Source organism: Microtus oregoni, unplaced genomic scaffold (assembly GCF_018167655.1).
Source record: "Microtus oregoni isolate MIOR12 unplaced genomic scaffold, Mior012 000056F_ref0000123, whole genome shotgun sequence".
NCBI lineage: Eukaryota > Metazoa > Chordata > Mammalia > Rodentia > Cricetidae > Microtus > Microtus oregoni.
Window position 1 is genome coordinate 4,268,411 of NW_024543832.1, and position 22,164 is coordinate 4,290,574.

Here is a 22,164-nt window from a genome sequence, read left to right on the forward strand (position 1 = left end):
TTTCTTCTTTTTTCCTTTTATTGAAAACAGACTTTCCCCCTCACAAAATATATCTCGATTGCAGTTTTCTCATACTCTCCTCCCATCTGGATCCTCTCCCTTTCTGTCTATTAGACAATAAATGAGTTTATAAGGGATTATAATATAAACAAACAATATAGTATAAAAGAGAATACAAAGACTAACACATCTGAGTTAGACAAGACAAAGAAAAGAGCCCAAAGAAGGCACAAGAATGGAGAGCCACTCATTCACACATTCAGGAATCCCATAAAAACACTACACTGGAAGATACAATGTATATACAGAAGGCCAGATGCAGCCTGCAGAGGCCCTGTGGTTTCTGCTTCAGGCTCTGTGGGTTCATCAGAGCTTTGATCATGTTGGTTGAGAGGGCCTTATTTCCTTGGTGTTGTTCATTGCTCTGCTCTTCCACTCTTTCTGCCTCTTCTCTGGGATTCCCTAAGCTCTGAAGAAAGAGTTTAGGACTGAGTTTCAAGGTCTCTCCTCTCCTCCCCTCCCCTCCCCGCCCCTCCCCTCCCCTCCGCTCCCCTCTCTTCCCCTCCCTTCTCTCTCTCTCATGTCTGGCTGTTGGGTCTCTGTATTTGTGCCCATCTGCTGCAGGAGGAAGTTCTCTGATGATGGCAGAGGAAGGCACTGATGTATGAGTATAGCAGAATCCATTTTTTTTGTGACTTTTAGTAGAATTTGGCTTCAATCTAGGCTTTGAACTATGTAGTCTCTGGCTCTTGATCTCTCAAGCAATGTCAGGTATGAGTTCCATCGGGTACAGTGGGCCTGAAGTCAGATCAGACACAAGAGTTGTACCAGCATTGTATTAGCACTTCTTCTTTTAATTATTATTTATTTTTATTGAGCTCTACATTTTTCTCTGCTCCCCTCCCTCTCTCTCCTCTCCCCTTCAACCCTCTCCCAAGGTACCCATGCTCCCAAATTACTTAGGAGATCTTGTCTTTTTCTACTTTCCATGTAGATTAGATCCATGTATGCCTCTCTTAGAGTCCTCATTGTTGCTTAGATTCTCTAGATTGTGATTTGTAGGCTGGTGTTCTTTGCTTTATGTTTAAAAACCTCTTATGAATGAGTATGTATGATAATTGAATTTCTGTGTCCGGGTTACCTCACCTCAGTCAAATTGATGTTTTCTAACTCCACCCATTTGCCTGCAAATTTCAAGATGTCGTTATTTTGTTCTGCTGTGTAGTACTCCATTGTGTAAATGTACAACATTTTCTGTATCCATTCTTTGATCGAGGGGCATTTAGGTTGTTTCCAGGTTCTGGCTATGACAAACAATGCTGCTATGAACATAGTTGAGCACATGTCCTTGTGGCATGGTTGAGCATCCTTTGGATATATACCCAAAAGTGGCATTACTGGGTCTTGAGGAAGGTTCCTAATTTTCTGAGAAATTACCACACTGATGTCCAAAGGGACTGTACCAGCTTGCACTCCCAGCAGCAATTCAGGAGTGTTCCCTTACCCCACAACCTCTCCAGCATAAGTTGTCATCAGTGTTTTTGATCTCGGCCATTCTTTCAGGTGTAAAATGGAATCTCAGAGTTTTTTTTTTTTTTGGTTTGCATTTCTCTGATGACTAATGATGTTGAACATTTCCTTAAGTGTCTTTCAGCCATTTTAGATTCCTCTGTTGAGAGTTCTCTGTTTAGGTCTATACTCCATTTTTATTGGATTATTTGTTCTTTTGATGACCAATTTCTTGAGTTATTTGTATATTTTGGAGATCAGACCTCTGTCTGATGTGAGGTTAGTGAAGATCTTTTCCTATTCTGTAGGTTGTCATTTTGTCTTGTTGGCCATATCCTTTTCTTTACAGAAGCTTTTCAGTTTCAGGAGGTCCCATTTCTTAATTGTTTCTCTCAGTGTCTGTGCTACTGGGGTTATATTTAAGAAGTGGTCTCCTGTGCCAATGCATTCAAGTATACTTCCCACTTTCTCTTCTATGAGGCTAGTTTTCAGTGTGGCTAGTTTTATGTTGAGTTCTTTGATTCATTTGGACCTGAGTTTTGTGCATAGTGATAGATATGGATGGATCTATTTTCATTTTTCTACATGTTGATATCCAGTTATGCAAGCACCATTTGTTAAATGTGCTTTCTTTTTCCATTTGATATTTTTGGCTTCTTTATCAAAAATCAGGTGTCTGAAAGCGTGTGGACTAATATTCAGCTCTTCTATCTTCTTTCATTGGTTCTTCTGTCTGTTTTTATGCCAATACCAGACTGTTTTCAGTACTGTAGCTCTGTAGTAGAATTTGAAGTTAGGGATTGTGATGCCTCCAGAAATTCTTTTATTGTACAGGATTGTTTTGGCTATCCTGGGTTTTTTGCTTTTCCATATGAAGTTGAGTACCGTTCTTTCAAGGTCTGTGGAGAATTTTGCTGGGATTTTGATGGGCATTGCATTGAATCTGTAGATTGCTTTTGGTAAGACTGTGATTTTACTATGTTAATTCTATCTACCCATGAACATGGTAGATCTGTCCATTTTCTGGTGTCTTCTTCAAGTTCTTTTTTCAAAGATTTAAAGTTTTTGTCATAAAAGTCTTCTTGTTTGGAGAGAGTTACTCTCTGAGATAGTTTATGCTATTTGTGGCTATTGTGAAGGGTGATGTTTCTCTGATTTCTTCCCCAGCCCTTTTATCATTCTTGTAAAGGAGAACTGCTGATTCTTTTGAGTTAATCTTGTATCTTGCTACATTACTGAAAGTCTTTATGAGTTGTAAAAGTTCCTTGGTAGAATTTTTGGGTTTCTTAAGTAAACTATCATATCATCAGCAAATAGTGAGAGTTTGACTCCTTCTTTTCCAATTTGTATTCCCTTGATCTCCATTTGGTGTCTTACTGCTCTAGATAAGACCTCAATAACTATATTGAATAGTTATGGAAAGAGTGGACAACCTTGTCTTGTTCCTGATTTCAATGGGATTGCTGAGAGATTCTCTCCATTTAGTTTGATGTTGGCTGTTGGCTTGCTGTATATTGCCTTAATTATGTTTACATACGTTTCTTGTATCCTTGCTCTCTCCAAGGCCTTTATCACGAAGAGATGTTGTATTTTGTCAAAAACTTTTTCACCCTCTAATGAGATGATCATGTTGTTTTTATTTTTCAGTTTGTTTATATGATGGATTATGTTGACAGATTTTTGTATGTTGAGCCATTCCTGCATGTCTAGAATGAAGCCGACTTGATTATGGTGGATGATGGTTCTGATGTGTTCTTGGATTCGATTTGCCAGTATTTCATTTAATATTTTTGCATCAATGTTCATCACTTATTGCATCAATGAGTGAGATTGGTCTGTAATTCTCCTTTTTAGTAGCGTCTTTATGTGGTTTGAATATCAGGGTAATTTTAGCCTGATAAAAAGAATTTGGCAATGTTCCTTCTGTTTCTATTATGTGGAAAAATTTGAGGAGTATTGGTATTAGTTTATCTTTGAAAATCTTGTAGAATTCTGAGCCGAAACCATCTGGTCTTGGGATTTTTTTGGGGGGGGGGGGGTTGGGAGACATTTGATGAGAGTTTCTATTCCTTTAGCAGTTATAGGTCTATTTAATTTTCTTATCTGGTCTTGATTTAATTTTTGTAAGTGATATTTTTCCAGAAAGTTGTCCATTTCCTTTATGTTTTTCAGTTTTGTGGAGTACAGGTTTTCAAAATATGATCTGATGATTCTCTGGATTTCCTACATGCCTGTTGTTATGTTTCCCTTTTTATTTCGGATTTTGTTAATTTGGATATTTTCTCTCTGCCTTTTGGTTAGTTTGGATAAAGGTTGTCTATTTTGTTGATTTTCTCAAAGAACCAACTCTTTTTCTCATTGATTCTTTGTATTGTTTTCTTTGTTTCTATTTTGTTGATTTCAGCTTTCAATTTGATTATTTCCTGCCATCTAGTTCTCTTGGGTGAGTTTGCTTCTTTTTGTTCTAATGTTTTCCAATGTTCTGTTAATTCACTAGTGTAGGATTTTTCCAGTTTATTTATGTAGGCATTTATTGCTATGAACATTCCTCTTAACACTGCTTTCATTGTGTCCCATAAATTTGGGTATGTTATGTGGTGATTTTCATTGAATTTTGGGAAGTCTTTAATTTCTCCCTTTATTTCTTCCTTGACCCATTGATGATTCAGGTGAGCCTTGTTTGATTTCCATGTGTTTGTGGGCTTTCTGGAAATAGTATTGCTGTTGAATTCTAGTTTTAAGCCATGGTGATCTGATAAGATACATGGGGTTATTCTAATTTTTTTTGTATCTGTGGAGGTTTGTTTTGTTGCCAAGTATGTGGTCAGTTTTTGAGAGGGTTCGAGAAGAAGGTATATTCTTTATGTTTGGATAGAATGCTCTATAGATGTCTGTTAAGTTTATTTCAGTCATAACATCTGTTAGTTCCCTTATTTCTCCATTAATTTTTTGTCTGACTGACTTGTCCAGTTGTTAGAATGGAGTGTAGAGGTCTTCCACTAATAAGTGTGTGGGGTTTAATGTATGATTTAAGCTTTAGAAGTGTTTCTTTTCATATGAGGGTGCCCTTGTATTCGGGGCATAGATGTTCAGTATTGAGATTTCCTCTGGATGAATTTTTCCTGTGACTAATATGAAATGTCCTTCTTTGTCTCTTTTGATTAATTTTAGTTTGAAGTCTATTTTGTTAGATATTAGGATAGCTATATGAGCTTGTTTCTTAGGTCCATTTGATTGGAAAATTTTCCCAACCCTTTACTCTAAGGCGATGTCTGTCTTTGAGGCTGAGGTGTGTTTCTTGTATGCAGCAGAAAGATGGATTCTGTTTTCACATCCAATCTGTTAGCCTGTGTCTTTTTATAGGTGAGTTGAGTCCATTGATAGTAAGTGATATTAATGACCAGTGATTGCTATCTCCTGTTAATTTAGTTTTCGTTGTTGGTGATGTTAATTTGTGTGTTTTTCACTTCTTTGGGATTTGCTGCTATGAGATCATCAATTGTCTGTGTTTTTGTTGATGTAGCCAACTTCCTTGGGTTGGAGTTTTCCTTCTAGTACTTTGTATAGGGCTGAGTTTTTGGCTAGGTATTGGTTAAATCTGGTTTGTCATGTAATATCTTATTTTGTCCTTCTATGGTAATAGAAAGTTTTGCTGTGTATAGTAATCTGGTCTGGCATATGTGATCTCTTAATGTCTGCATAATGCTTGACCATGACCTTCTGGCTTTCATTGTCTCCATTGAGAAGTCAGGTGTAATTCTGATAGGACCGCCTCTGTATGTTACTTGGCCTTTTTCCTTTGTATCTCTTAATATTCTTTTTTATTCTGTATGCTTAGTGTTTTTATTCTTATGTGGCAAGAGAACTTATTTTTTGATCCAGTCTGTTTGGTGTTCTGTACACTGCTTGTATCTTTATACACATATTTTCTTTTGGTTGGTAAAGTTTTTTCTATGATTTTGTTAAATATATTTTCTATGCTTTTGGGTTGAACTTCTCCTTCTTCTATACCTATTATTCTTAGGTTTGGCCTTTCATTGTTTTCCACATTTCCTCGATATTTTGTGTTAAGCTTTGTTAGATTTAATGTTTTCTTTGACTGATGAGTCTATTTCCTCTATTGTATCTTCAGCGCTTGAGATTCTTTCGTCCATCTCTTGTATTCTGCTGTTTATGTTTGCATTTGTGGTTCCTGATCTGTTTCAAATAATTTCTGTTTCTATAATTTCCCCTGCTTGTGTTTTTTATTGTCTGTATTTCAGTTTTTAAGTTTGAATAGTTTCTTTCATATGTTTGATTGCTTTTTCTTGGTTTTCTTTAAGGGATTTGTTAATGTCTTCTAATTTTTTGTTTGCCTTTTCCTCAAATTCTTTGAGGGAATTTCTCATTTTCTCTTTATGAGTCTCAAACATTTTCCTGAAGTTATTTTCTAGGTTATTTTCTTCTGCTTCATCTGTATTTGGTTGTTCAAGTCTTGCTCTTGTAGGGCCTCTAGATTTTACTGTTGCCGTGTTTCTCTTTGTGGTGTTGCATGTGTTCTTACCCTGTCTACTCATCTTTTCCTCTAATTGGTGTCCTTGGGGCTGTCTATTATTCTGGTAATTAATCTTCTAGGTACCAGTGGATCCAAGACTCAGATGGTTGTTCCTCGTGGTACAGTCAGTGACATGGTTCTAGTTACCACATTGGTCACTCCATGTTCCTGGAGGTTGCTCAGCACTCCTGGGGTTTGCTCTGCTCCTGTAGAGTTTGCTGTCTCAAGCTTCCTCTGGTCTAGGTTGCTGTCTCAGACCTGTTTCCGTAAATGTCCCTGTTCTGGATCTGCTCCTTTGGAGGTCCCTGGCTTGGGGTTGGTCCTGCAAAGGTCTCAGGCTCTAATCTTCTCCCTCAGAGGTCCCAGACTTGGGTGTGCCCGGACCAACAGAGGACCTGGCTCAGGCCTACTAAGGTCCTAAACTTACACCCAGACCCGCAGAGGTTTCTACTTCTTGCCTACTAACTCTGAGGTCCCAGACTGATGCCAGCATCTGCAGAGGTCCTGGTTCAGTCCTACTCCTATGGAATTTGTTGCCTCAGGCCTACTCTGGCCTGCCTTTTTTACTAGCAGGACACCATTGTAGATTAAATGGTTTGTGGCTGTTTTGGTGTTTATGTTTCTTTTTTGGTAGCATGCAGAGCAGCTCACTGTATCTAAAGATGGTAGAAATAAGAGTGAAGGCTCTAATGTAGACATCAGCTCAGCTTCTTTATGTTCAATGAGACATGTAGGTGTTTTCTTCAGGAATGGGCCTTGCCAGTTAGTGGAGCACAATATACAGACTTGGCCACAGTCTGAGTTGTTTCCCATGGATTCCCTTTGGCCAACAACTCAATTAGATTCAACCCAATTCCAGTACTAGAAGCTTCAATTGATTACAAGAGATGGCAAGTTGGCCCTTTGTGTTTTCAGACTCATTTCTAATTGCCCGCTTCTGGCCCATGGTTAAACTCTTTTATAGGTTTTTCTTCTTCAGTTTTTGTTTCTTCTATGTCCCTGCTGAGTTTATACCTGATGTGCCCTTCTGCCTGTGTTATTCTTCGTCATATTCTCTCTCCTTGTTGAGGATTACGGTCAAGTTTCAACTCACTTGTAAGCAAGCCTTTACTCTGTGCTGGGATCTGTGTGTACAGGAACTGGACCATGTTAGCAGATCCCTTTAGAGGGTTTCCCAGTACCAGCTAAATTTCTGTATTATCCTAATCCTCTCATGGTATTGATCTTTCATGAGCACTGTCTTTTGGTGTCCCTTCCTTGAAGATGTGACCTTTTGGATTTTCAGTGTCCTGCCTATGGTGCTCTATAAGATCTCTGATCGTGGCAGCAGGGATTCCCAGCATGCCCTGCTACACATCCTGTTTATTTTTTGTCCCTGGGCAGTTTCCTTTCACATGCATCATCAAGTCATGCCTATCTACACCACACTTCTGCATAGCTGACTTCTGGGGGCCTGCCATGACTCCTCAGTATGCTATACCCTTCAATTCCCATCATGCATATGACCCCAGACATCTGAGCTTGGGGAAATTTCCCTGACCTCAACCTCACATCGAGGTCTAGAAGTTGTTCAGAAGCAAACCTGGGCAGATGCAGGGGAACCTTTTCCTATCCACATCTGTCTGTGATGGACGATGTCAATTGGTGGGACCAAGACTAATGCAATCTTGCTTCAAAGGAGGGATGGAGAAAAGGAGGAAGGGAGAGAGGGAGGGATGGAGGAAGGAAAGGAGGGAGAGAGAGAGAGAGACACTCAGAGAAGCACTTGCTAGGCCTGGGCAGTGTTTGTGGAAGGGTTTCTCATGATAAAAGTGCTACATAGCCATTGTTAATTGACTAAAAAAGGTCAAAGTAGCTACAACAGATAGACCAAAGTCTAGGACTGTGTTGAAGAAAGCTGGCCCCTACACCTGCCTCATAAACCACGGGGCCTCGTCTATTCCCACAGTGTTGGGGCGATTGGGGGTGCTGGGGAATATGGAAATATTGTGAATATGCATGTTCAAACATGACAGTGAGTAAAGGGTCTTTTGGAAAACATCACCTTCCTGATCTCTTGAGGTCCCTGCACAGATGTTAGCTAGAGCTACCCCTGCTCAGAATGAATGGTAGAGTCTGGCTCTAGGATCAGAACATAGGTGGAAGCTGGAGGACTTCAACAGTAGTACATGTTCCATGCCTCCTTCCACTGGGCCCTGGCCTAGAAGAAGGTTCTAGGCCGCAGGCAGTGACAATTTCTGAGTCCCTGTATGTGGGCTCCCTCCCAGTGAAGGTTGGACTGTCTAGCTGTGTGGGAGCCTGCCTTCAGAACTTGCTTTACTTTACACACAGCACAGGGGCCACCAGACTCTGCACATATGCACACACACACACACCACAGGGTTCACCAGACTCTGAACATACACACACACACACACACACACACACACACACACACACAGCACAGGGTCCACCAGACTCTGTACATACACACACACACACACACACACACACACATACACACACACCACAAAGAACAGGGTTCACCAGACTCTGTACATATGCACACACAGTAAGGGGCTTCCAGGCTCTTTATATATGCGCACATGGCACAGGGGCCACCAGGCTCTGTACATATTCAGGACACATTGTTATGCTGGTCAGAGTGCTCAACTGAGGTTTTTCTCCATGAGCCTCAAGAAATATGACAGCTGTCCATTTCTGCAGCATCTGAGCGGGGTAGGTGGAGTGAGACAGTGAGTCTTAGCCCTAGTGTCCCTTTATCCTGTAATTGCTCTCTGTTCCGGGAGAGACAGACACAGCTTAATGTGTGTTGATAACCTGAAGGCTTGCTGAGGAGATGCCAACTCCTCCGCAGCTGACCCTGGGGTTATTGTGAGGCTTTCTCTCCCTCTCTGGGCAGTCAGTCAATCATTCCTTCCTACTCCGTGAGCTCCATGTCCAGCTAAACACAAAAACGTCCCTCCAATAGCCATCCTCCTTCTTATGCTGTGTGACTGCTAACTGTGACTTTGTCGGTTCCCCTAGACACACTCCTACGACGTCTCCTGAAGGATTTACAGCAGCAAGCTGAAGTGGACCGCCTGGGCCCCCTGAAGTTTGAGGAAATGGCAGACTCAATTGCTGGAGTCAAACAAAGTGATGTTGCAGAGGGAAGCCAAGATAGCCATGAGAGAGGGGCTGAAGGCCAGCTGAGAGAGCAGGCAGATGCCCCAGAAGTAGTGCTTCAAGGTGACCTCCCACTCTTTGGGTCCTTTGCAGCTGGGTGGCCACAGGCAAGGGAAGAAGTGGCAGGGAGGGACTGGGGGAATGAGGAGGAAGGAGCCTGGAGAAGGAGTAATGCAGATGGGAAGAAGCCATGGGGAGACAATATAGGGAGGTGGTGAGGATACAGGAAGGGGAGAGCACTATGGGGAGGGGAGGGAACCCTGGGGAGGGGAGAGTCCTACTCCCCAGGCCATAATGCATTCTTTCTGCTGGAGAGATGGATTTATGTTAAAGATTTTTTTTTATCTGTTTGAACTTTTGGCTCAAAAAGCTTTCTTGACAGACTAGGCTTCCCAGAGCAATTATATGGATGACAAATTGCTCTCAGGGAGGAGGCTCGATTCCTGTGTGCTGAGGTTCAGAATTAGGAGAACCTGAGAGTGATAGAGAGTGTCTTTGTTTGGGTCATACTAGTATGCACTGTCAAATATTTGAACAATAAACCAAAAAGGGTTCATTCAGCTGTCTGCATCTGCTGCCGAAGCTACTGGAAGCAGCAGACGACATCAACTTACCTGAGGAGCTGCTCAATGCATGTGGGCCTCCGAGCTTCTGAGCTCTGAACATGGTAGGCACATAAAACCCTACTGAAAGTCGATGTGAGGTGCATTCCTTTCCCATGTGGCCTGGAAAAGAGGAAAGTCAACCAGTTACAAAGGGCTAACCAAGCACAGGAGGATCTAGAGAGTTCCCTACAAATTGAGGAGTGTGCCCTGAATTACATAGCCTTGGACATCTGTTGTGGTCAGTTAGACTCCAGCATCTGACACAAGCTGGAATCATCTTGGAAGAGGGAACTTCAACTGAGAAAATGCTTCCATCAGATTGGCCTGTAACAAGCCTCAAGGGTGTTTTCTTGATTCATTATTGATGTGGAGGGGCACAACCTACTGTGGGTAGTATCACTTCTGGACAGGGGCTTTGGAGTTGTATAAAAAAGCAAGCCTGTAAGCAGTGTTCTTCTGTGGTCCTGCTCCATTCAGTTCCTGCCTAGAGTTTCTGACTTCCGGAATGATGGACTGTAAATTATACGATGAAATAAACTCTTCCCCAGGTTGCTTTTGGCCGTGCTGTTTCCTCACAGCTTTAGAAAGCAAATGAGGATAGTATTTCTTTGGCCAATGTGATAGCCCACACCATCTTTAACATGAAGTAGTTTGGGTAGACTTCTCTATTTTTATCATTGTTGACTGAGGAAGCCTTGGGGTCCTCTGCCCTATGGCAAACCCTGAGGACTCTGTGCAGGTCTGCCTGTGGAGCTGGGAGAGGAACCTGTGAATGATGCTGTGTCTAAGCTGCTTAGCAAAGCCCTCCCCTGTTCCACTTTATAGGGTTACTCTGTGCGAGAGACGTGGTCACACTGCTCTACCTGATATGTACATGAGGATTCTGTGGGGTCACCTTGCCATGCACTGTGACATGTTATAAGAACATCTTTCAGGAACCTGGATAAGATGCTTTTGTCTTTTACAGATCACAGGCTATCAGAGGTGGATGATCCAGTGAGCGAGGAGGTAAGATGAGAGCACATGGACTCAAATCATGATATTATCCATCATCTCTATATTTATGAAATATAACTTTCTAGCAACTGGAAGGGTATGGGGAAAATCCTCATAATCCCCAAACTGAGAAAAATATAGAGTGCACACACAGTTGTATAGACCTAGTTATAGAAAATCTGGAAAATGTTTTCAGATTATAAATGAATACTTAGCCATTATATAGAGATGTGAAAATATGGCGAACTCAAACAAGGGAATTTAATATTCTCAGAATCCATCTTCCATGAGAACATCCCACAGCACGTTTCAGAGACCTACTTATCCTGTGCACAGTCTGAGGCTCCCTGGATGGGACACATCGGCTCCTTTGCACCTGGTGCTGCTCCACCTTCCCTGTCTGATGTCCTCAACCACACAGTTACAGGCTACTCCATGACTAAGGGGATCTAGGATGGCTTCGTGAAAGGGATTAGCCAGCCAGGACCTATGCACTCTGTGTCAGCAATACCCAATAACTATTAGATTTGGGGGCTAGAGCACCTGTGGTCTCTAAGGAAAGTCTTACAGAAGCAGTGATGTCATGTGGCTCTGACAAACTGCTTATGTCATCTTGCTTGCTTCTGGATCGGTGTCTGATGGATGACAGCAGGGAATAGCAGCAAACTGAAATCACAGCCACAGTGAGACTTCCATCTGAGACGTGATGGAGAAATTGGTCAGGAAACTGTTTCTGGGTTTGGAAGGGAGAATGGGTGCCACACAGGCCCCATAACCTTCGAGGTTGTAGTCTCAGAATTCAGGCCAGAGGTCCCCTGCACCTGAACTTGGTGAAACTACCAGACCCTACTCATGGCCTCCTTGCCTCTCCCATGACCTCCTCCTGCCCTTGTTGGGTTTTGACATTTCTTTGTTCCATGTGTTGTGTTGATGTGTTTCTCTATTTCTTGGAGTATATTTTCAGGGAATTGTTTTCAGCAGGAGCCTTTGAGTGTTAGCTGCTCTGACTCTCTTTAGTGACACCTTCCCCTCACATGCAGCTCCATCTGAGAGATCATTATCCCCTGTCTTTCAGAAGCCCCTGCCGGGTAACTAACTGCTGTGTATTGTTGCTGCAAACCAAAGCCGGAGTAAATGTCTTCATCAAACTACTGTGTTCACACATTCCAAAGGAAACTCATGAATTCTAGTCAAGGGGAAATCATCTCCCTCACGGTTATCTATTCCTTAAATATGTGTTTGGTGGAACAAGCTGTAAAAGAAACCAAACTCCAGCTCTTGTCTAGAGTAATAGCAGAAATACAAGTTCATGGTTAAAGCCACTCCACTGAGATGATAAGGCCATTTGCTTCCACACATTTATGGGTCACACTTGGGGGCCTTGTCCTCATGGAAACAGTGCCTTTTGATAAAGGTTAAACTGGACTTCAAAATCTGCAACTGTTGACCTCTGTTTCAGTGATCATTTGATGTCCAGCTTCTGTAAGGCTGAATATGTGAAGCCGAGACCAGAGTGTGGGCTGGGAATGATGAAATGAGGTTTACATGGAGCAAAAACGTGCTGCCGCCATGCACCGTAATAATAGCTGTGATGATAGCACACGCCTCTAATCCCAGCACTCAGGGAGGGGTCAGAGGTAGGAAGGTCTTTCTGAGTTTGAGGCCAGCCTGGTCTACAGAGCAAGTTCCAGGACAGCCACGGCAATACAAAGAGACCCTGTTTTGAAAAAGAAACAAAAAAAATAGAAAGGAAGGGAGGAAGGAAGGATTGAAAAAGAGAAAGAAAGGAAGAAAGGAGAGAGGGAGAGAGAGAGTTAGGAAAAGAAAGTGGGTTCAGGCTGGGAAAGCATCATTCTTACAGGGCCAGAATGACACTGGAACATAAGCACATGTCCCTATGATGGGTTCGGGACTCAAGGTTAGTTTCTGCCTCAGTTTCCCTGTCTATGAAATGGGGATCACTGATGGTTCCTAACTTCTATGGTTTATATAAGACTGATTTACATAGACCAGTAGTCCTACAACATCTTTTGTGTTGGGGAGAGCTCAACAGAAGCCAGGAGTGGTGATCAATATTTTTGACAGTCCATCGCTTCTAGAGGGACTCTTCTGGAAGAGTGTGTCACAGGGTGGTAGGAGCTGAAGAGAGCACCGTGACGTGACTGATACCCTGGTTAATATCCCCTCTAGTTCTACACACAGATGCTGCAACCCTCTCCAGCAGGCTTCCTTCAGAGTGCTCTATTGCCATCCCTTCGTGTGACTTGACTTTTCCGGAATATCTACCCAGCAGTACCTTCTTACATGGCATCTCATGAATGTTTCTTCTTTGTTAGGTCAATCGTCTGAGTGTCCAGCTTGGGGACCTCATGAAAGACCAGGGGTCACCTCTATCACCTGAAGTTCCCATTCTGGGAAAGTCCTCAGGAGCAGAGATCAAGAAGTCCGAGCAGCCTGTGGAGGTCTTGTCTTCAGAAGAGGAGACTGCTGGGGTGGAGCATGTGAGGAGCCGGACTTACTCCAAAGACCTGATGGAGAAGAAGTTGTACTCAGAGATCCAGGCCCAGACACTTGAGAACCAATTCCAAAACCGAGCTCCGGAGGTGTGGGAGGAGGAGCAAAACCTTCACTCAGTGGCACAGGGACCCCCTAGTAGAGGCCTGCAACTGGAAGTTCAGTCTTCTGAGGAGGAGCAGCAGGGATACATCCTCACAGGAAGCAAGTGAGTGGAGGGCCTGCTTCTAATCCCTGGGAGCCGAGGCACTGGAGGGTGGCAGTGCCTCGCTGAGGAGCAGACACAGCCCAGGTGTGTGGGGAAGGCTGCCCGGCCAGCAGTGTTCTGCTGGCTTTTGCACTTCTCATCGACTTTAGGACCATGATCTGAAGACAGTAATCATGCCAAGCTAGGCAAGCCCTGCCTGCTTCTCTTGATTACCCCGTCTCTGCAGGTATGGACTCGTTGAGGGACAGAGGCGTCTGCAGAGGACAGCCATGGTGGGGTAGAAAGGTCTGGCCCAGGCAGTTCTCCCCAGGGAATGCCCACACTCGGGGATAAGCAACAGCAGGTACAGAGTGGGACTTGGTGTTCTCAAAGCTTAGCTTTCTCCTGGCTCCCTACTGTTCGGAACTCTACTTCCTTAGCCAAGAGGATAACTGTATGTTTTTCCTTGGGTTCACCTTCTTAATTAGCTTCTTTAGGTTCCCCTACTGTAGACTCCGTGGCCCTTATTTATGGCTAGAAACCAATTATGAGTGAGTACATCCCATATTCATCTTTTTGGGTCTGGGACACCTCACTCAGGATAGTGTTTTCTATTTCCATCCATTTGCATGCAAAATTCGAGAAGTCATTGTTTTTTACCACAGCGTAGTACTCTAGCGTGTATATATTCCATACTTTCTTCATCCATTCTTCCATTGAAGGGCATCTAGGTTGTTTCCAGGTTCTGGCTATTACAAATAATACTGCTATGAACATAGTTGAACAAATGCTTTTGTCATATGATAGAGCATCTCTTGGGTATATTCCCAAGAGTGGTATTGCTGGGTCCAGGGGTAAGAGGAACTCTAAAACTTTTATCTGTTTCCCAGCAAATAGTAGACCATATAGAGGGGAATATTCTTCGTGGCTACAGGTTAACAAGAGAAAGAACTCAAACACTAAGTACCAGAGACTCAACAGTGGTCAGCCCGATACTTGAGTCCCCTTTGCTAATGAGCCCAATGTTTGATGTCACACTCCATGAGAAAATAGCATCTTTTCATGTCATGGGAGCAGTGTTTCAAAGGGAGGAAGGCATATAGCTGAGCACTCATGCATATAGATGTATAGACACGGGTATGAGCGCTCATCTGAGCATATATGAAGTGTGCAAATGCACGCACACAGGTATGAATGCTCAGGCCTTCCTTCCACCATGGAGCCTGCCACTCTTACTGCTCACTGCCCTGGGGAAAAGCTCAAAGCAGGCACTAGTTCCACCATTGTGCAGCTCAGCGAAACCTGTGTGGTTTTCCCTGTCCATGGCTTGGTGCTGGAAACTCCAAATTTCTTTGGTGAAAGCCAACTGCTAATTGACAGAAAAGGCTCATTTTAAGCTCAAAACAGACTGTTACTAAAAACAAACTAAGACTCAAGATTGTTTTCAGTCATTGCCAAGCTTCCTCTCACGATTTTGGATGAGTGGTGGCAGCTTCCACTCCAGGACCACCCTGGCCCACATTCCCTGCATGTCTCTAGAACTGAGTTCCCACTCTTTACCCGTGTCTGTCCTCTCACTCTCTGATGGGTGCTGGAGTGCCCCCCTCCTTCCACATAGAGAACACGTAGGGTACTGAGAACATGCCCCGTAGGAGATGTAGACACGGCTCTACACTTTGGAAACCCCCACAGTTTACTCACCATGCAAACTATTCAACAACCAACCACTCATAAACTCAGATACCCCATGTATAGGTGTCCCCTTCCCTGGAAACCACTGTCCTATTTACATATAGACATGTCTTTTATGTGTAGGATGTGTGTGTTAAGTGGTACCATGGGCATTATACTTGTGTTGTATACTAGATATAGACAATTATCACATGCACTCACTCATAAGCAGTTTTTAGACATAAAGCAAAGAAAACCATCCCACAATCCCAGAGAACCTAGACAACAATGAGGACCCTAAGAGAGACATGCATAGATCTCATCTACATGGGAAGTAGAAAAAGACAAGATCTCCTGAGTAAATGTATGTAAGTACCCGGTGCCCCTAGGATTCAGAAGAGGTCACGGGATTCCCTGGAACTTGAATTAAGGTAGTGGTGAGCCACAGCATGGGATCTGGGGGCCCTGAAGCCGTCTCTCCAGTCTGCTGTTCTGTTTTAACAGTGCCGTTCTGCGGCCTTTTAGTCACATGTTATTCTCATTTGTGCTTATTGTTCATCCAGATTCTTGTTTAGGGTGCTGTGGGGCTGGGAAGTCATGAGCTGTGTTTTATTTGTGATTGAGTCTCTGTTCAGTGCAGAACTGGGGTACACATGTGGGCTTTACATGGTAGTCCACATACTATGTGCAGGAGATGGAGCCCATGTGCTGTGTTTGCATGGTAGTCCACATACTATGTGCAGGAGATGGAGCCCATGTGCTGTGTTTGCATGGTAGTCCACATACTATGTGCAGGAGATGGAGCCCATGTGCTGTGTTTACATGGTAGTCCACATATGTGCAGGAGATGGAACCCATGTGCTGTGTTTGCATGGTAGTCCATATACTATGTGCAGGAGATGGAACCCATGTGCTGTGTTTGCATGGTAGTCCACATACTATGTGCAGGAGATGGAACCCATGTGCTGTGTTTGCATGGTAGTCCACATACTATGTGCAGGAGATGGAGCCCATGTGCTGTGTTTACATGGTAGTCCACATATGTGGCAGGAGATGGAGCCCATGTGCTGTGTTTGCATGGTAGTCCACATACTATGTGCAGGAGATGGAACCCATGTGCTGTGTTTGCATGGTAGTCCACATACTATGTGCAGGAGATGGAACCCATGTGCTGTGTTTGCATGGTAGTCCACATACTATGTGGCAGGAGATGGAACCCATGTGCTGTGTTTGCATGGTAGTCCACATACTATGTGCAGGAGATGGAACCCATGTGCTGTGTTTACATGGTAGTCCACATACTATGTGCAGGAGATGGAGCCTATGTGCTGTGTTTGCATGGAAGTCCACATATGTGCAGGAGATGGAACCCATGTGCTGTGTTTACATGGTAGTCCACATACTATGTGGCAGGAGATGGAGCCCATGTACTGTGTTTGCATGGTAGTCCACATACTATGTGCAGGAGATGGAGCCCATGTGCTGTGTTTACATGGTAGTCCACATATGTGCAGGAGATGGAACCCATGTGCTGTGTTTGCATGGTAGTCCACATACTATGTGCAGGAGATGGAACCCATGTGCTGTGTTTGCATGGTAGTCCACATATTATGTGCAGGAGATGGAACCCATGTGCTGTGTTTGCATGGTAGTCCACATACTATGTGCAGGAGATGGAACCCATGTGCTGTGTTTGCATGGTAGTCCACATATGTGCAGGAGATGGAGCCCATGTGCTGTGTTTACATGGTAGTCCACATATGTGGCAGGAGATGGAACCCATGTGCTGTGTTTGCATGGTAGTCCACATACTATGTGCAGGAGATGGAACCCATGTGCTGTGTTTGCATGGTAGTCCACATACTATGTGCAGGAGATGGAACCCATGTGCTGTGTTTGCATGGTAGTCCACATACTATGTGCAGGAGATGGAACCCATGTGCTGTGTTTGCATGGTAGTCCACATACTATGTGCAGGAGATGGAACCCATGTGCTGTGTTTACATGGTAGTCCACATACTATGTGCAGGAGATGGAGCCTATGTGCTATGTTTGCATGGAAGTCCACATATGTGCAGGAGATGGAACCCATGTGCTGTGTTTACATGGTAGTCCACATACTATGTGCAGGAGATGGAACCCATGTGCTGTGTTTACATGGTAGTCCACATACTATGTGCAGGAGATGGAACCCATGTGCTGTGTTTGCATGGTAGTCCACATATGTGCAGGAGATGGAACCCATGTGCTGTGTTTACATGGTAGTCCACATACTATGTGCAGGAGATGGAGCCCATGTGCTGTGTTTGCATGGAAGTTCATCCTGGCTTGGGCAGGACTCCTTAGGCTGTGCTTCTGTGAAAGTTCATGAGCTGTACCCAGCATGCCTCGTGCACTGGAAGGTGCTTTCTGTGGAAATATGATGGTGAACACTGGATTCTTCCTGTTTTACTCATTTGCTAGACATCAGGAAACAGCCTTTCTTAGAATAGTTGAATAGTAACATTGGAAGATTTCAAAGCATGCTGCTTTGAACCTTCCTTCAAACCTGAAACACATCAGAGATAAACCTCATCTTTACCTCTGGAATCCTCACTTCTTGGTGTGTGTGTATGTGTGCGCACGCGCACGCGTGTATGCGTGTGTAGGTGTGTGTGTAGGTGTGTGTGTGCGTGTGTGTGTAGGTGTGTGTGTATGTGTGTATGTAGGTGTGTGTGTAGGTGTGTGTGTATGTGTGTGTACATGTGTGTAGGTGTGTGTAGGTGTGTGTGTGTGCGTGTGTGTGTAGGTGTGTGTGTGTATGTGTGTATGTAGGTGTGTGTGTGTAGGTGTGTGTGTATGTATGTGTGTCTATGTGTGTGTAGGTGTGTGTGTAGGGGTGTGTGTGTGTGTGTGCGTGTGTGTGTGTGTGTGTGTGTATGTGTGTAGGGGGCAGGTTACTCAAGGCTCTCCCATCTGTGAACCCAGCTAACAGCAAGTGTCAGTGCTTGCTCTCCTCCAGGAGAATAGGGTGGCAACTGCCACACAGAGACAGCCAGAATTGCTCTGTTGAGCCTGCCCATTGCCTTTCCAGATTAACTCCAGCAGCTTCCTAAGGAAGTTCTGACCATGAAAGGACAGATGATGGCCATGTATTTTAAAATATAGCAGAGATAGCCGTGTACTCATTTGAGCACAGTCTGCACAGGGTGTTGAATAGAGCATGCCCTGCCTGCAGCTCTGACCGTGATGGGGAGGCAGGGAAGGGGCAACTTGTCCTGACTTGTGGTTAGTGTGATTGGGGGTGTCTGTCTGACTGTGGTTACTCTGACTGGGGGTGTCTGTCTGACTGTGGTTAGTGTGATGGGGGTGTCTGTCTGACTGTGGTTAGTGTGATTGGGGGTGTCTGTCTGACTGTGGTTAGTGTGATGGGAGTGTCTGTCTGACTGTGGTTACTGTGATGGGGGTGTCTGTCTGACTGTGGTTAGTGTGATTGGGGGTGTCTGTCTGACTGTGGTTAGTGTGATGGTGGTGTCTGTCTGACTGTGGTTAGTGTGATTGGGGGTGTCTGTCTGACTGTGGTTAGTGTGATGGTGGTGTCTGTCTGACTGTGGTTAGTGTGATTGGGGGTGTCTGTCTGACTGTGGTTACTCTGACTGGGGGTGTCTGTCTGACTGTGGTTAGTGTGATTGGGGGTGTCTGTCTGACTGTGGTTACTCTGACTGGGGGTGTCTGTCTGACTGTGGTTAGTGTGATTGGGGGTGTCTGTCTGACTGTGGTTAGTGTGATTGGGGGTGTCTGTCTGACTGTGGTTAGTGTGATTGGGGGTGTCTGTCTGACTGTGGTTAGTGTGATTGGGGGTGTCTGTCTGACTGTGGTTAGTGTGATTGGGGGTGTCTGTCTGACTGTGGTTAGTGTGATTGGGGGTGTCTGTCTGACTGTGGTTAGTGTGATGGGGTGTCTGTCTGACTGTGGTTAGTGTGATTGGGGGTGTCTGTCTGACTGTGGTTAGTGTGATTGGGGGTGTCTTTCTGACTGTGGTTAGTGTGATTGGGGGTGTCTGTCTGACTGTGGTTAGTGTGATTGGGGGTGTCTGTCTGACTGTGGTTAGTGTGATTGGGGGTGTCTGTCTGACTGTGGTTAGTGTGACGGAGGTGTCTGTCTAACTGTGGTTAGTGTGATGGTGGTGTCTGCCTGACTGTGGTTAGTGTGATGGGAGTGTCTGTCTGACTGGTTAGTCTGACTGGGGGTGTCTGTCTGACTGGTTAGTGTGACGGAGGTGTCTGTCTAACTGTGGTTAGTGTGATGGGGGTGTCTGTCTGACTGTGGAGGCAAAGGGCTTCGAGAGGGATTTGATTCATGAACTTCCTATTCAGGGCCCTACCATTTCCCCTATACAGGGCTGAGAAAGCCATGAGGTATATGGGGCTAGGGCCATGACAAAGTAGGTTGGCACTTCACCTCCTCACTCTGGTAGTAAATAATCTAGAAATGAAATTAGTGTAAGTAGGTCCAACACGAGTAGTAAAGTCAGAGAAAGACATCATGGAACTTTCAAGTTAAAAATCTTAGAAAGAAATGGCCCTTACTCTCTATGGGTTATAAATCTGGACTGACTTACAGACCTGCAAGATCCTTGGAGTGACCAGCCAAGGGCTGCCATCGATGTGAGGACTGGGATTCAGGTGAAGGAGAGGAGGCAGGGCCAAGGAGCTGTGGTTAGTAGACGAGTGATGGGTGGCAGATACAGGTGAAGGGGGCCTGGGAAGTAGGGCTGGAGAGTGTGCCAGTTAGTTTTGTGTCAACGTGACTCATTTGGGAAGCACGAATCTCATTTGAGGAAGTTTTCCAACCGGGTTGCCCTGTGGGCAAGCCTGCAGCTCATTTTCTTGGTTGGTGATTGATGTGTGAGGGCCAGGTTCACTGCAGATGGTGCCGTTCCTAGGATGGTGGGCTGTGTGCTGTAAGAAAGCAGGCTGAGGGAGGACCTGCCCCAGGCTGGTGACCTGCTGCTGGTAGTCTTAGATGGATCTTGACTACAGCAGCTTTCGAAGTCTTCACATTGTTCCTCGGTGTCTGCATCCTCTCTCCCTTCCTAAAGGGACCAGTGACTCATCCTGACAAATTAAATGCACCTGACATGGGGGCGAGCATCAGTGGCTGGGCCTGGGATTACTCCGTTGCGTTTGTCGTGATGTCACTGGATCTGGGGTTGCATCCTTGCACTTGTAGTGAGTGACTTGCTTTCTTGCTGTCTCTGGCACGCATCTCCCCATGAAAACGCAAGTCCTAGGGAGCAGAGATGGTTACCCCACCCTTTCTTTCTCTGCGGACTGGAAAGGTAGCAAAGCCTCCTCGGACCAAAAGCCTCTTTTCTGCTCTAACAGTATGAATTAGGACTTCTCTGAAGTGGCACTAACAGGATTTCACAGACAGTTGTGATCTGTGAAGCGAATTCTGGCGCTCAAGGTTCATTTTGAGAACGTCCAGGCCCACTGGGTCCTTGCTTCCTGTTCTCCCTGTGTCCTAATGGGGAGCCATGGCCCCAGTATCCTCCTGGGACAGCGAGCTTTCCTGCACACACCTCTGCCTACCATTTACGCCTGCTCGCTTGGCATATGTGTGTGACTGGCATGTGGTGTTTAAATACCCTTTCCTTAGCATTGTAATTCGTGTTAGAAATGAGTCCATAAAGCGGCTGCTTCCTTTGTGCACCCGACGCCTCCCAGCCATCTGATTTTCGGCCTCTGCTCTGCGTTCATTCTCCTCTGTCTCCTTTCTTTTCCTCCCCTCCCTTCTAACCTCTTTATTATATTTTTATTGAAAGCTGAGATGAGCCCGTGGCAGCATCGCAGGCCCATTACACTTCCTAACAATTCCATTTGCACCGTATTGTCTGTCTGATTGCTGGAAAATCAGGTGATTCATCACGCCTGAGGAATCACCTGATCCCCTGGCGCCGAAGTCCCAGAGCAAGCCTTGCTAGCGAACAGCAGGCTCCTCAGCCGGGCTTGCTTCAGAGAGCACCCCACATAAAGGAGTGTGTTTTGGGGTGCAAGTAGGAGAGCAACACCTCCACCCCTATACCTAGGGCTTGTCTGTGGGCAGACTCCCTAGGAGAGTGCGTATTGGAGAGTGCCCTGCACTGGCCAGCAGTGTCCCCTCCCCTGGAGAATCAGATGTCTGTCTGGCAGCAGCAGCCACATAAGAGGGTAGCTTGTGCCTGTGCGATAAACAGAGGGGAGGATAGTGACCCCAAGCACAGCATGTGTCAAGGAGCAATTCACCTCCCAGCATGGGTGAGCATTTGTCCAGTAGCAGCAGCTCCCAAATGGGACAAGTGTTGAGCCCTCCCCAAAGCTAGGTCGCATAGGGAAACAGCAAACTCTAAAATACAGGGTGTGCTAGGGTGCAGCCCCTCCCAGAACAGGGGCTCAGTCAAAGTACACATCAGGAGGGAGCAGCACCTTCTCCCAGAGTGCTGTTGGGGAGCAGTAATCCACACCCCAAAGCAGGATACAGTACAGCAGGGCCTTGGATCGGGGCACATGTTGAGGAGCAATGAGTCCCCAGGACTGACAGTTCGATAAGAAAAGGCAGCCAGGAGCTGAGAGTCTCCCCCAGGACCTGCTGTTCTGCTTTAGTAATGGAATTTCTCTTCCTCCTCTCCAGCTCCCTAAGTCCAGAGAAGGGGAAGCAGCTGATGGATGAAGTTGCCCACATCCTCGGGGTGCCTTCCAGCTTCTTTGCAGACGTCAAGTAAGTACTGGATTCCAGGCCCGCTGTCTCTCTTTGTGTAAGCCTCATAAATTGGTTTGTGATGAAAAGAGTTGCGTGCCTGGGGTTCTTGTTAATTGTATCGGAAAGTAGCTGTTTAGAACAGAAATGAAAGGATGATTCCTCTGGGCTTTGCGGTGCTGTTTAAACACAGCTGAAAGCTACATTTAATTACAAGATGTCTACTCTCCCAGCAGGGGTGTAGTGGAGGCCAGCTTCCTGGG

The 22,164-nt window shown here is 45.1% G+C and overlaps 1 protein-coding gene across 1 annotated transcript in view; it reads left to right on the forward strand.

Annotated features, from left to right (window-relative positions):
- Positions 1 to 22,164, forward strand: part of Ptprn2 (protein tyrosine phosphatase receptor type N2) — a 744,114-nt gene that overhangs the window by 331,785 nt on the left and 390,165 nt on the right. The window contains exons 7-10 of the mRNA XM_041638770.1: positions 9,071 to 9,274; positions 10,784 to 10,824; positions 13,149 to 13,534; positions 21,836 to 21,922. Of these exons, the coding sequence (XP_041494704.1) occupies positions 9,071 to 9,274; positions 10,784 to 10,824; positions 13,149 to 13,534; positions 21,836 to 21,922 (718 nt within the window). The remainder of the gene's footprint in view (positions 1 to 9,070; positions 9,275 to 10,783; positions 10,825 to 13,148; positions 13,535 to 21,835; positions 21,923 to 22,164) is intronic.